General features: G+C 39.2%; 1 protein-coding gene across 3 annotated transcripts in view; it reads left to right on the plus strand.

Annotated features, from left to right (window-relative positions):
• The window catches only part of septin8a (septin 8a), a 27,462-nt gene continuing 11,966 nt past the window's right edge, over positions 1–15,496 (plus strand). The window contains exons 1-7 of one of the 3 annotated variants that reach the window (XM_066716982.1): positions 1–173; positions 7,975–8,089; positions 8,412–8,607; positions 9,946–10,132; positions 11,595–11,756; positions 12,865–12,961; positions 15,224–15,392. In XM_066716982.1, the coding sequence (XP_066573079.1) occupies positions 144–173; positions 7,975–8,089; positions 8,412–8,607; positions 9,946–10,132; positions 11,595–11,756; positions 12,865–12,961; positions 15,224–15,392 (956 nt within the window). In that variant the 5' untranslated portion in view covers positions 1–143. The remainder of the gene's footprint in view (positions 174–7,974; positions 8,090–8,411; positions 8,608–9,945; positions 10,133–11,594; positions 11,757–12,864; positions 12,962–15,223; positions 15,393–15,496) is intronic. The other 2 variants (XM_066716983.1, XM_066716984.1) reach the window with 2 other exon arrangements.

Consider the following 15,496-nt stretch of genomic DNA (forward strand, 5'->3'; position numbering starts at 1 on the left):
GTCTTTGTATCCCATCGCGGAGTGGGAGTATCCAGGAAGTGGCCATATTGGATCCATTGAGCTGCTATACTGTGTCAGTTCACGGCGAGAAGACGGAGACAGTCGTCCTTCGCCCGTAATCATATAAAGACCCACACAGCACCATGGCTGCCACGGATGTAGATAGACTCTCGGTAAGTGGGCACACTTTTGAAATCCCGATATGCTTAAGACAATATGCGCATTGCCATCGTATTCCCACTGACGTATTGGAGTATTTTTCCTCGGAGAGTGTGGTGTGGAAGTGGTGGTAATGGATTTGCTTCTCAGCTGTGGGGCACGCTGATGCTCCTGTGGGCTAGGGGTTTATTATTATTATTATTATTATTATTATTATTATTATTATTATAACGATGATTAATATTAGAGAGACAGTATCGGTCACTGTAGCCGCGGCGGTGACGCTACTGTGTTAGTGTTGGGTTGGCAGCAGACATGGGTGGCGATGGGAAAATGTGAGGTTTTCCCCACTGGAGCTCCGGTATTAGATCTGCAAGGCAACGGAGGAGTGTTCACGGATAAGTACATGTATGATGATGGTTATTGTACATACTGACACAAAGTATCGCTGAATGGCGGGCATGTGTGCGGGTTTTTCAGTAAAAGCCTCCTGATTTAGGTTATTCACTGTGTGGAAATGCGTGTCCAGTTACAGCCTGAAGATGTGAACTACAGACGTGCAAGAGTTTAAAAGATTGATTTCATACATTTCCTTCCCCACACGGAGAATCGTAAATTTGATTATTTCTCTTTTTGTTACACGTGTCAGATTAATCCGATTACACGGACTCAGTCAGTATATATAGTGAATTTGGTTGATTCACAAAATACAGCACCTTATTTTGAATCACCCCGGTGACATGTTGGGTGCCACTCCTTTACTTGATGCGTTATGCATTAGTGGGAAATAGGTAGAAATATCTTTTAAGTCGTGTACAGTACACTGCTTTGTAGTTTGAGTATGTATTATGTCAGAGTGACTTTTAAAGTATGTGGTTGGTAAATATGTGTGTTTAAATTTTTTAAAGTGTGGGCTATTCATGTCCTAAGAATCAACCACAGTTAGAAAAGCACTGAAGTCTCAGTCTGATGGATTACATAACAAATAAGCTTTGACCTTCAGATCACAATTGGGCAGAGGGAGGGTTAAATGGCTTGGTTCATGAGAAAAGGTGCTTATTGAGACCCAGAGTTCAGTGTACACATGGATGCATCCACTATTTTCAAGAAATTCAGGAATCAAAATCAGTTCAGGGCTAATTGAATTGTTGTGTTGTAGGCATTAGATGGATTAATAGATTAGTGCAAAACTACTTCCCACCAGGACACCACTAACAAGAACTGCAGTGGGTGCTGGGGCAGTTTTCACATTGTGGTTTCAATCAAAAAGGACCATATTTAGTATGAATCATTTCCCTGGATTTTTTGTTTTGTTTTGGTAAATATGAGTATGAAGCTGTAATGCTGCAGTGTTTCTTTAAGGAGTTAAACTATGTTAACTAAAAGTGCTAGTGATGGATTAAGAATTGTTTACCGGAGAAAGAAGTTTCACTCACAGACACAAGTAACTAGATTAATGTCCTTCTTCAGACAGCAATACTCTGGTATGCAATACATAAATAAATACTGGAAAAAGCTTTTTATAGATTAGTGCATTAACCAAGGAATTCCTTAACTTGTCTGACATAAAGCTACATTAATACCCTTAAATATTGTGTCACACATATATTTGTGGATAATACTTGTTAATTCTAACCAAAATACCCTTCAAGACTTTCTTTCGTAATTGAAACTGTTGCATTATTAAAAATGTTTGATCCCTCTCCCTTCTCTCTCTCCCTATATACACGCACACACACACACAATTGCAGACATTTATATTGAAGACAGTCAGGAGAGAGAATTCCTGTGAGTAGTCTTGGCTGAGATATCCAGTAGATTAGCACTGTTTACAATATCTTGATGAATGGGTATGCAAAACATGCTTTGTGGTATTTTCCTGCAGATAACTGTTTTAGATTCATCACATGATAGGTAAATGTTTTCTCTACTCTCTTGTGTATTAAATGGATAAGTTGGGAAGTTTATCAAGCTGCAGATACTGGGAGGTCCTTGTATAATTATGGCACTGTAGGCATATACACAACATGAATGAAGAAAGTACAAATACTGTTCTTCTCACCCCTCCCTTGTCTAAATGTTGGTCTGGATAGTCCTCGCAAACAGTGATTGATTTGGGTTTAAAATCCTTTATCATCAACGAACATTTTATCTGGGGTCAGTGAAGATGGAAATCTTTTGGCCCTGCAAATGACCGTTCAAGAAAAGATTCATTGTGTTCTGCTGGGCAAGTAGAAGCAGTTTCCAAAAGAATGGATGCTTGTTGTTTGAAAGACTGTGCCTGGTCTGTACTGTACCGCTATGCTGTTTAACATTTCTTCCTGCCTTGGTAGCCCTTTTGAAACTGCTTGGAATAACTTCTTAACCTCTATTAATTGTGGGTGTTTTGTTTGTACTTCCGTTGGTATACTTGAGCAGCTATGGCAAAACTGTGATTGAAAATGTCCTTAGCCATAATGCATATTTGATGGTAAATATCACCCAGTGATGCCTTTTACAGAGAATGTCTTATGTAATTATGTGATGTTTAACAGACTGTACATACAAGATGGATACAAATCCAGTTCACTGGCCATAGGCCATAGGCCACATCAAAATCATAATTTAGATTAAAATAATGTTCATTCAATTTAAAACAAATCTAGACCGGATCTTAACAGCACATTGGTCAGTTAATATAGATTCAGTCATTCATCCTGTACTTTTGAGTAATAGGCAGAATTAATATTTTATGATTAAACTCTGGATTGTATTAGCAACAAAAACATCCTTCAGGGGATGTTTGCTCCACAGCATTGCACATCCTCTAGGTCCTAGCAAGGGTGAAGGGTGAAATCAAGAATTTACAGTCACAGTAGCCATAGGGAGAATAAGATTAAAGATGAGTTTTTAGTCCTCCTGGGAGGCAGATCTCCCATCCAAGATAGACTGTTGTGTCTGATGAAATTAAGATCATGAAATAGACTTCACTGGTGTAGATGGACTCATGTACATACCCTGGCAGGCAAGGAGTAAGAGCTGAACTGGTACAATCCAGTCCTGTTTGGCTATTGAATCAGGGTGGCATGGAGCCGATGTGCGTTTCTCAAAGTTGTTCTTCAATAGGTGATTTTGGGGAATTATAGAGCATAGAAGGATGGGTATGTAGCTGAAGATCTGGATGTATAAATTACCTTGTAATTCTGTATTTAATTAGTGCCACAAGCTTTTAATTGTGTGGGAATTTTCATGACATTTACAAAGTGTTCTTGCACAAATGTGATGGTTTCCTTTCTACATTATTTGACATTTGGCCCTTCTGTGACCCAGTTGCCACTTACATGAACAGAGATTTAAAAAACAAAAACAAAAAGCCCATTACAGTACAGCATTCGGTTTCAGTTGAGGCTTATTAACAGGAGGTCCCAAGCCAGATCTGCCACTGACAAACTGCTTGTCACCCTGAACAAGATGCTTCGCCTCCTTTTGCGCTGTCCTCTGGATGCGACCTCAATCCCAGCTCCAGTTTTGAAGTGACTGTGCAGCAGCAGTTGTTGATGCTAGCTCCACACACAACATGGTCCCTGTCAGTCGCTTTGTTGGAAATCATCTGCCAAATGCCTAATTAACGACTAAATGCAAGCGATTTCAGAGCATGTCTGTGAACTTATAAAAACAAAGATAGTCTCATATAAACATATGAAAGTATTATTAATTTCCTAACGAGACTGTTTTCGATTTTTCTTAAACAATGTGCCGTATTTCTAGGATAAGTATCATTCATTTAGCTGTTTTCCTAAGAAAATGACTTGACATTGATAATCTGTTGATGCGATATACATTTTTTTCCTCTCTTGAAGAAGCAAACAACCATCAGGCCTCTGTGTCTGAGGTTAGCCCTTACTGTGATCAGGTGTTGGCTTGTATTTTGTAAGCTCCTCACACAGCATTAGTAATACTATTACTTGGGAGCTGATTGCAACTGATTCTCGTCACTTCTCCTAGAAGGTCTAGTCGAGAGTGAACATGCCCTGCTTTTGCAATGCACTGACAGCTGGTAGGGCGGGGTGACTCCTCTCCCTCCTGGTGAACATTTCATCACCTGGGTGTTTTTAGTTCCTCAGGTAAATACCACATACTGTACCATACTTAACTGCGGTGCCTGAGTGCTATTATCACTTGTTATTTGGCAAACACATTTATCCAAGGTGAGTTGCACGTTTAAAAATGCAACTGCACAATCACGTTGCAGGAGTAATATAGCCTACAGCGGTTTAAAGACAACATAATTACCCTAGAAAGCCAGTGAAGTAAAACGTGGGTCACTACAGGTATTTATTGCAGCGAATGAGTTTGCACTGGATTACAATACAATAGGAACTAGCAGTTAAGCAAAGTGTTTGTCATCTGATCTGTGGTGGGCAGTACGGTTGATAATACTACTACCACGCCTATACTACTTGATAGTACTACTACCACTCCTGTTAAAGTTGCTACTGTATCCGTGGTTCAATGGTTTTGAGCGTTCACCAAACAGTTTCTCGAAATGGGTTGATTGGGGAGTAGGGAGATGTGTATTAGATATCGGGTTGATCCTGTCATGCAGTGAATTGACAATTTACATTTGATTCGGGCTAACCAATAAATCATGGGAGCATGAATTTCGCTCCGAGGCCGGGTGAATAATTGTCGTTCCTTACCCCCCATGGAGGGCAGAATCTAATCAATTCAAATATCAAAAATCGGAATAATTGTTTAGTACAGTTGTGTTCATGGTAGCTCTACTGCTGCACAATGCATAATTTTCATTTCATGCCAGTTATATTTTGTGCGTACTGCACTCAGACCTACAGTAATTCAATGCAATCACTGTTCTTTCAAGTAAAATCATTTTTGAGGGTTATAGAGTATTCTAATAAAACTGATTCATTTGCACACAAACTACAAGCCTGCTATTATGCATGCAGCCCTCACACCCACAGCATTTTTGGTCTCAAAAATGACCCCTATGATTGCAAAAAAAAAAAAAGAAGTCCAAATAGTAAAGTATTTAAGCAGAACATGCATTTTTATTTCCAGAGTACCGCCGTTTCTCACATTGCTCATTTTCGTTTTTGCCAGTGACACACAACTGTAGTAACGTGACCGTGGATTCAAATACAGGTCATGCTCATGATTTAGTTTTAAGGGAATTAGCGTGCGAAATTCAGTTTTCACTTCAGTTTAACTTTGGTTCAAAAGCTTAAATTTAAGTGCATTTGTAATGTAATATTTTCTTTTCAGTATTTGCCTTGAACATGACTGTAGGCTTAAAAATTATTTGATTGACTATAGCTTTATTTCACTGAATGGAATGCCCAGAATTCTCTGCAAGGAATGTTCTAAAAACACAGCTGGAGGGCTTTAGTGCCACGTTGTTAATACATTAAGTGAGATTGGGCAACTTTTATTAATTCATTTTTGTATTCATGATGGAATACATGCCCTGAGATCACAGTTAGACACCTTTTATTCTTGTTCTGTCAGAGTTTGGTGAATACAAGCATGTGACAAGATTGCAAAACGCAGAAAAAGAAAGCACTAGTCTGGCAAAAACCTGCCTGTTTTGTGCACAACAGTTGCAGATCAAACATATTCTTTCCTTTCAGATCACTCTAAGATGGTGCGGTATCAAATGATCTGCAATCCCATGTTATTGTTTTGTTTTTCATCCTTAATCTTTACCTTCATGTCGGCAGACTGATGGAACTTGGTTGCTGATAAACTGAGAGTTGATTCATTAAATTCAGCAGCGTGAAACAGCCCCCAGTGCTGGTGACAATGAAGGGGTCTGCCCCACCTGAGCCAGCCGATTGTCCATCTGCTTCCTAGGGCTGTGCAGTGGGGTGTGTGCAGTCTGTTAACCGGCTGTGTGGGACATGCGGGACCAGCTCCCTAGCATGGTAAAGCGTGTTTAATTTGGAGTATGTTACCTTATTGTAATTAGTAGTGCTATGGGTCTGGATCTATTCCAAATTATTTTTAATATACACTTCATCTAAATAAAGTACCTGATGATGATAATGATATCATAAAAATAAAGGTAAATGTAGCAGTTGAAATGTTACAGTTATGTAATGCTATGTTGTGTTGTTTTACCCAGGCTAATAAATGCTCTTAGGCTTTTATGTTGGGGAGTTCTGAGTGAAACCTCTAGAATCTGCTGACCTGAATCACTAGCCTGTACTATATTTTGTAAGGCTGTCTACTTAATTGCAATACATAGATACCTTAATTGCTCTCTTCTTTATGTGCACTGGAAGAAAAGTTAACGCTTCCTCTGGGGTCATGTAACTCTGTTCTGCAAACCGTTCCGTCACCAGTAATGTTCTTCGATTTCGGTCAGTATTTTTCTGATTTGAATTGAAAAGTACGCTGGCTGCCACTGCCCTTTATCATCTTATCCATCTGAGTCTGAACAAATATTTAGGCAAATTGCTCTACATTCTTGAGGCCTGGACACTGATAATGTGTGAAGTCGTGAGAGGTTAGTGGGGTTTGTTCAGTTTTTCAGCAGAATCAGATGACATCATCTGCCAAGAATGTAACCTCTTTGGGAAAGACTCTGCTTCCCAGTGTTGGTTGAATCAGGAGGCTGAGAGGAATAGGGCAAAAAGTATGCAATATCTGAGCTGCCACTGCTAACTTCAAGTACAGCCTCATAAACCCTGAGAGAGGTCAAACTACTTAGAAAACTGAGATTAGAGAATGTGATCTAAAAACGATGTTTTTAATTAATGTAATTATCCAGATTCATTATTTTGCATATAGTGGAATGATGTATTTCAGGCTGTGTGTCTGAACATGTTAAGTATGTGCACACCAACATTCATATCTATATGGAGATATATTGTTTTTCATAGTGGGAGTCTGTAGCATGCCAGAATGCTTCATTCAGCATACATTTGGTGCAGAGAGCAGTATTTGATCTTACTTTCTCTGTGGGAACTTAATTTGTTTTATGGGAAAGAGGGTCAAAGGTTAAAATTGAGTGTGCCCTGCCAGAATTTAACTCACATCTTTGTTTCCTGTGTTCTGACATAACTGCCAGTATGTCAGGAATGTGGTTTTAAAACAATAGCTCGGCTCGCCTTGATTACCAATGGAAAGTGTGTGCTCTCCTTGTTTAGTTTTTTTAGGAGTGAAAGAATAGATGAAATGTACATGAAATTTATAGGATTAGTACAGTTTATAATACTTAACTTGAGTCTTCAGAGAATTCAAACAGTTATTTTTATATTTTAAAGACCAAACCTGTGATTTTGATTCTTTCGATTCATGCACAACCCAGCAATTTTGCGGGTGTTATCAGGGAATGAGTTAAGATAGAATTACATCTTCATGTCTGTTAACGTCAATGCACATACAGCTCTGGAAAAAATTAAGAGACCACTCCAAGTTCAGAAATCAGTGTTAAGTGGTCTTAATTTTTTCCAGAGCTGTATATGGTAAAAAGACTGGAACCAGAAGAATGACAAAGTGTTGCTTTGAATGTGATTGTGCTGCAGTGTTTTATGCAGGGCTTTATATATATATATATATATATATATATATATATATATATATATATATATTTGTGCCAAACCGTGGAAAGCCTGTTTTGGTTGCCATACAAGTTTCAAATGGAATTGTCCAATGCTTATTAGTTTCTGTGAGTGGATGGGCATATTTTGCAGAAGCCTCCCAATATAGGTATTGGGTACTCTATATAGGTACTCTTTTGGGGAAATGTTATTGATATAGAAGGCAAGTTTGAGTTCAGCGTGATTGACAAGTCTGGCTCATTTGCCTCTTCAGAATGAGGAGAAGCGGAACCTCAATCTTGGTGGCCATGTTGGATTTGACAGTCTTCCCGATCAGCTGGTCAGTAAATCGGTGACGCAGGGATTCTGCTTCAATATTCTGTGTGTAGGTAAGTGGTGATGCTTCCTCTTGTGACATCTATCAATCACTCTTGTACTTCAATGTGCTGTTTGTTTATTTATTAATGTTTAATCATTGTTCTGATCATCTTGCCTCCATTCTTTCCCTGGAATGAGAAGTGGGTGTTTGATGTCCCTTCTGAAGTGTATAACTGTGGTACAATGTATATATTGTCCATGCATAATGCACTGAGTAAGCATGAGTAGTTTTCAGACAGTAACATTTTTACCATTCAGACTATAGGGTGCAGGGGATACCGCCCATTTGCCTTATGGAGTGGAAGGTCTCATGTGTCCTGTGTGTGTCTCCAGGTGAAACTGGGATCGGCAAATCGACGTTGATGAACACGCTCTTTAACACGACGTTTGAAAATGAGGAGGCGAGCCACTATCAGAACGGAGTGTATTTGCGCCCCAGAACATACGATTTGCAGGAGAGCAATGTGCACCTAAAGCTGACAATCGTCGACACAGTGGGCTTTGGAGATCAGATCAACAAAGAGGAGAGGTACGTATGGAAACCCCTGGAGGAGGGTGTGTTGGAAAGTTAAGCTGATGAATGGCCTGATCTTACTTTCGTCCCCAAATTATGATTGTGTTATATGTGTTTGTATCTCAAGGTACAATGTAGGGCTAGAGCTCTTGGTTTGCATTATAATTGAATTATTTGTATGGGAACAGATAAATACAGCCAAGGAATCTAGTTACATGAGAGTGACCGATGACTTATAGCGCGAAAGTGTTTTGAGAGACATGAGAAAGTTTGTGTGAGGGTGAAATAAAAGGAGGAAATATATAGTTTGAAACACAGCTGGGGACCTTTGTTTGTGTGACCTTGGAGGGCTCAGTGCTTCTGTGCTCCCAGCTAGCTCCATAGCTCATCCAGTTTGGGAAAACATCCAGCAGTCAAAATGTGATGGAAACACTTTTTTTATTTTTTATTTTTTATTAATTAAATGTGTACGATGGGGACTTTTTGTGAAACGATAATCAAAACAATTGAAGTGTTGTTCTGGCAAGCGAAGTACTAACAGTTAGGTCAAGTGGTTGTCTTAATGAAATATGGCGGAAGCAGAAAGGAATTTCCCAGCAAAATCCTTCAGAATTAGAATCCTATTTACGGATATTGTATTTGAATGTATCGTTAAAGATTGAGATGAGGGTGGTCTGTTAGAATATGCTTTTCATTCAAATTGAGAGTCTATAATGTAGTATTTAGTTTTTTCTAACATGAAGATCTCACCAGACAGAAATGAATCAAGGTTGTGGTAACCCTCTTTTTCTTTTTCAGTCAATGGGGGAATGCTATAAATAAATTAAAATGTGGTGTTTGTCCAAACATACATTTTTTACAAGTAGAGATCTCTCCCTCAAATGCCGGTGTGCCTTTATAGATGTCTAGATGATGCATCATTGATGAGACTATCGACTGCAGATTGTGATTCTGCTGTGTTTGATACTCTCTGTGGGGCTCTTGAAGGAGCATTTCCAAGATAATTGGCAAGATGTAAAACCTAATCAAGAAACATTTAACAAAGATAGGTACTCTTTAATAGAATTAGAGAATCAGATACTGGTAATTGATGTGTGATCTATATCAATCATAATATTTTGTAATGGAAGTATTGGTGGTAACATAAAATCCATGTAGTCTTATGGTTTTTGTTAAGGCATTCTTCTACGATTTCATTGATTCGTTATATCAGGTTCTAGTAACTGCTGAATGCTGGGCATACAGCTATTGCAACTTTTATTTATATACATGAATAGATAAAGCTTTCTTTACTGCAGAAATAAGTTTCAACTCCTGGGACACAAACCGTCATTGTTCTTGCTTTCTGTGCAGCTACAAGCCGATTGTGGACTACATTGACACACAGTTTGAAACCTACCTTCAGGAAGAACTGAAAATCAAGCGCTCCCTCTTTAACTACCATGACACCAGAATTCACATCTGCCTGTACTTCATCGCGCCTACTGGGCACTCCCTCAAGTCCTTGGACCTGGTCACCATGAAGAAACTGGACAGCAAGGTACATCAGCAGAGTTTCAGTGCAGAGTATGGTGTAAAGAAAATATTCACAATTATTTTGTATGTATAATTTCAGGCAGTGAACAGAATCTGTTTCTGATTATATTTGGAACTGTGAAAAAGTCTGCTGCTCATATTTTCTGATAATGTAATTTGCAGATGTTTAAGTTAAGTTTTATATAGTGAATTCCTTTTACATTTAGACTTTTTTTTTCTCATGGTGTCACATGTTCACTGCAGCTGAAAAGGAAATTCCAAATGGAATCCAGAAATCCATAGGAACAGACACCACTTGGCCCCTGGCTTTATGACTTTAGATCTCGACATATGCTTTTTACTGCCTCCCTCACATGAGCGGATTTGCTAAGCGTTGTTTATTGTGAAGAGGCACCAAGCAGTGAAATACAAGGGTGTCCATGGGGATTTCTGTAGCTTCACATTTCTCAAAGCAAAAAGAGAGCTTGGAGGAGGTCAGGAGCCAGTTAAACAGCAGCCTATTTAGCACAGAACTGGATCACCTCTCTCCTCAATTGAAGTTGCTTTATATAATTCTCCAGTGGTTTTACGCACCATATATGCATTCTATTGTGCTTCTGTGCACATAGAACAGTTTCCCTTCTTGTGAATTTTGTTTGATCTATGAAGGTTGTAACCCTGTGTAGGAAATCATTTTGATTTTGTAGGGCCTATCCATGTCTCTCACATCTTTCAGATTGATGGTGGCAACCTTTGTGGGGCAAAAAAACTAAACCCGTTTTTGCGGTAGAACATATGTGGTAGAAGGTGTATGGATCATGAGATTGGAGTGGTGTTGCTTTGTTGTAAAACTGAAATCAATTCACCGGACAAGCCCATGCAATCCCTCCAGTATGTCAACGTATATTCTTCTGAGCCCATTATAAATCCTTGAATGGAAGATGCCATAAGAGGAGCTCAATCATAAATGGCATGGGGATGGATTAATAATTGAGGGGACTGGGGTCATTCATGAGGGTTGCACTGCCTGGCACTGCCTTCCCACTCCGGCCAGTGGCAGAAAGTAAAACAAGAGACTTTAAACGGTGGCTGCTAGATTGAATTAGTTTGCCCTTATTTTCTGCTCAAACCTTGTGAAATGAGTAGCAGGATAATTAAAGTCTATTCAATTGGTTAAGTGCATGTGTCTACTTATGTTAATGAAGCTGACCCCTGCTGCTGTAGTTTATCACTGGCTGCTGAAAGAAGTGTTTTTTTTCCCCCCTTTGATCTGCTACAATTCTAGAAAAGGTGACTAAAACTCATTCCTAAAAATGTCAATGAATTGTCCTGTCACAGCACTCTTTGGCGATGCGGCTTGGTATAAAAGTATTTGTTCACATTGGTAGTTATATTCTTCAAATGTTTTGATAAGGAAATTCAGGGGGGCGGGGGTTTCCTATGACTGTAGCTGAAAAGTGATTTTCCTTTTCCTTTCACTCGCCCAGGTGAATATCATCCCCATTATTGCTAAAGCTGATACCATTTCCAAAAGTGAGCTGCACAAGTTTAAAATCAAGATAATGAGCGAACTGGTGAGCAACGGTGTGCAGATCTATCAGTTTCCGACAGACGACGAAGCGGTCACAGAGATCAACGCATCAATGAATGTAAGTATAGCAACTTTTTGTTTAAGATTGGGTTTTTAACTGACTCTGGTAAATCCTTCAGCAACCCAGCCACTATAAAAGGAGGAGAAATGGGCTGAAATAAATGAGAGCGATCAGCTGTTGTTTTAGTTGGATTGGGAATGTTTCATCCCTGTGAACCAAATTCAAAGGCCAAGCGACTGTTGCCAAGAATTTTCGCTGCTCTTTTTTTTCTCTTAGCAGATTCTCCTAATTATTGTGCTGCATTTTCACTGCAAAAAAAATATATATATATGGCCCAGAGCAGTAGTGAGGATAATCCTAATCAATCTAAATATGACAGTGTGTTAAGCTACACTACAGCCATTACATTGTTGAAATGTGATGGTACAATATGCACAAGTGTCTGTTAAGTAGAGGAGACGATTTATTTCATTTTTTTAAGTTTTGTTTGCAGCCTCTTTTAAGAACTTCCTCGCTTCCAAGAAAACTACTTCAGACGTTTACTTATACATTCTTGGCACCCTCCTTCATAACTGAGGCCAGCCATTATTAGTGCCTATCCTGTGACATCAGAATTTATTGCCCAGAGTAAGTTTGAGAGCAGTATGAGAGCATACTAAATCATAGAATACACATTTTGTTCCGCCCCTGCTCTTATGACAGGGGTGGTTTTATCTCTAAGTCTTTTGCACTTAAGGGTCCTTTAGTGCAGACCTGGCCCACTTTAGTGATTTAAACAGTTTGTTCAGAGTTTGTTTTTTCATTCTTCACACTGGCAATTAATTGGCAAAATCTTCCTTACAAGAGCACTTCTTAGTAAAGAGTTTAAAAATAATCCCTAACGTAAGGTGTCTCAAGAAAACCATACCAATTGAAGGACTGAATTTTGGGCCTTGGACAATATTGGACAAAATGATCTTCTATTCCTGGCGAAACTTTATTCGATCCCGGGTCTTGGCTGTATTTAATCCAAAGAAAAATTAGACTAGGAAGAGAGTGATTTGTTTTTTATATACACCCTCTTTAAAAGTGAATTGTTATATTTGATCTGCCTTGAACACCTTGCCTGGCATTGTATCCTGTTATTGTTTATGGTGGAATCTAACCTTTTCAAAATGTATTTCAGGCTCACCTCCCCTTTGCTGTAGTGGGAAGCATAGAAGAAGTGAAAGTGGGTAATAAACTGGTGAGAGCCAGGCAATACCCATGGGGAGTTGTTCAGGGTAAGTATTTGCTTAATTTAATCTTTCTTCATATATAAGATTACAAGTTAAACCATTGGTATTATCCCAAGCACAGTACAATGGAAAAATGCTGCACTTGCATTATGTGGTCTTATACATTTCATATTTACAATTTGCCAATTCAGATGTTGGAATGTTTTTTTAAAGTAATAATGCATGAGCAAGCGGATTATCAAATCACAGACCCCCACCTCCCATCTTGTTTGCTTTACTACTGAGCTTTTTGGAATAGACGTAACATCACTCTCCATCAATTTCCTGATTCATTTGGCCTGAACAGACTGGTAATGGAAGCCAGCTGGACATCAGCTTCACTCTTGTCACACGACCGCTTCTGTCGTCTCGGCTGATTTTGTCTCGCTCTTATTCGCTCACAAGGTCTGGTGATGTCATTGAAGTGACACTCGGACAGCTTTAACCACAGCTATAAAAGGCATTGTGCTCGTTTTCTGCCTCTTGGAGCAACGTCTCTAGATACTTACCTTTTGTGTTGAATAGATGGGACCAGTTTAATGTCAATAAGTAAATTGTTGCTCCCTAGATTGGATCTCATTGTTCAGTGTGTATTGAAAGAAAAAGAGCCAAAGTCCATTTCTACTCTGCTCAGCCCCTCCCCCTAACAAAATATGCTATCAATTCCCAGAGGCACTGATAAATTAGGGTCAGTACATTTCATCCAGGGATCCTCAGCAGGACTGCTTTTACTAGAAGGTTGTTATAAACCAGATGCCAGGCTAATGATTTTTCTAGGCTATTAGCAAATGGGAGAAGTGGAGGTCCAAGAAACTGGGAAGAACTGGAGATTTTGTTGCCTAGGGTTAAACTCACAAGTTTTGAGCTTTCAGTTTGTAAGTCAAAGTTCCATCCACAGAATATCCTGCTTCATGGGAAGGAAAAGCATCGTGCTTCATAAATCTGTTCAACCTTTCAATTTATTGTAGATATTTTATAGATATTTGATAGATATGCGATAGATATTGACTAAACTGTAGCAAATGGGCAGCCAGGAAATCTTGGTACGATCAGTGCTGGTTAGTTCTCACACTTGTGAAGCTTCTCTCAGGACCCTCCTCAAGACTCATTCTCTCGTGGTGATGTCACCATTTATAGCTCTGGCAGGAAACATTTCCTGCCTCTGATTGTGGAGGAAACATGGACCCCTTAATAGGTTTAACGATGGTAATTACCAGATCTTTCCCAGTCAAAACCAAAGGGCTGCTGGAGGGTCTGTGTTGAGCCGTATTAAGGGGATCGGCTAAATTCAAAGTTGACATTTCATACTACCTACATATCCCTTTCCAATCCTTTCACAAAAGAAATAGTCTGGTGTGAAAAAACAACAATGTTGGCGCTAAAAATAACAACTGTTATTCCCATAGGGTATGATTTCATGCATGTTATTACAAAGAGGAAGTAAACTAAAAAAACATGTCTTTTAGTTTGGAAGTGTGAGTACATTAGCAGTCCTTCTATTTGTTATTAAACATATTTAACTTGTCCAAATAATTATCTTTTGATTAGTGGCCAACAGATCAATTACAGTTTATTGGTGATGGTGATTTAAAACATATAAAATAAAGGCAGGGTGATTTGTTCTAAATAAGCAATGATATGTAAAAAAACTGAGTTGGGGCAAATTTGCTTCAACCACCAACACTGAGCCAGGCTGCACTAACAATGGTGACTGATTTTCTTTTGCTGGCAGGAGAAAAGCTAAATGAGATGAAGCTGAAACACTGAGCATATCTCTGGGAGCAGGAGCTTCCCTGCCAGCATCACACATAGGAAACTCTGTACATTTTACTGAAGCAGCTGGCAGATCTGTGATGTAATCGTTAAAACGTATTGGAAGCTACAGACCTGTTCAGCAGTTGGTCTGGCAATTTCCGTAGCTCGGCTAATTTCCAGTGCTTGCTGTGCAGAGAGTCTCAATGGGGTTGTGTGAAAATGTATTCCCACACATTGCAAAATTGGATCCATATTTGATTACGATAATATATTAAAATGAGTTTTTCTGGTGTGACTTTTAGGTTTATCTGAAATCATTGTGAAAATGTAGTTCAGTTTGAAATGATGGATAATACCAAGTACAGTAGACAGTAAATGGTGACATCATGTAATGAAGTTCACATTGCTTTTACACATGAGCAGAAATATGGTGAGCGTTGAGAACATCGGTCCAGCTGTGTTCAACCCTAACTTTGCCTTTTCCTTTTTTCCTTTTTTTCTTTTTTTGTGCAGTTGAGAACGAGAGTCACTGTGACTTCGTGAAGCTTCGTGAAATGCTGATTCGTGTGAACATGGAGGATCTCCGGGAGCAGACGCATGCTCGTCACTATGAGCTCTACAGACGCTGCAAACTGGAAGAAATGGGCTTCAAAGACACAGACCCCGACAGCCAGCCTTTCAGGTGATTGGTCCTTTTTACACAAGTGGTTGTGTTTGGGTCTGTTTGTGTGTTGTGCTGATCTTGAGAACAAAGCTTCCACAACTGAACACTTTTCCTAAAAAAAA

The sequence above is a fragment of the Amia ocellicauda genome, chromosome 11 (assembly GCF_036373705.1).
Source record: "Amia ocellicauda isolate fAmiCal2 chromosome 11, fAmiCal2.hap1, whole genome shotgun sequence".
Lineage (NCBI taxonomy): Eukaryota > Metazoa > Chordata > Actinopteri > Amiiformes > Amiidae > Amia > Amia ocellicauda.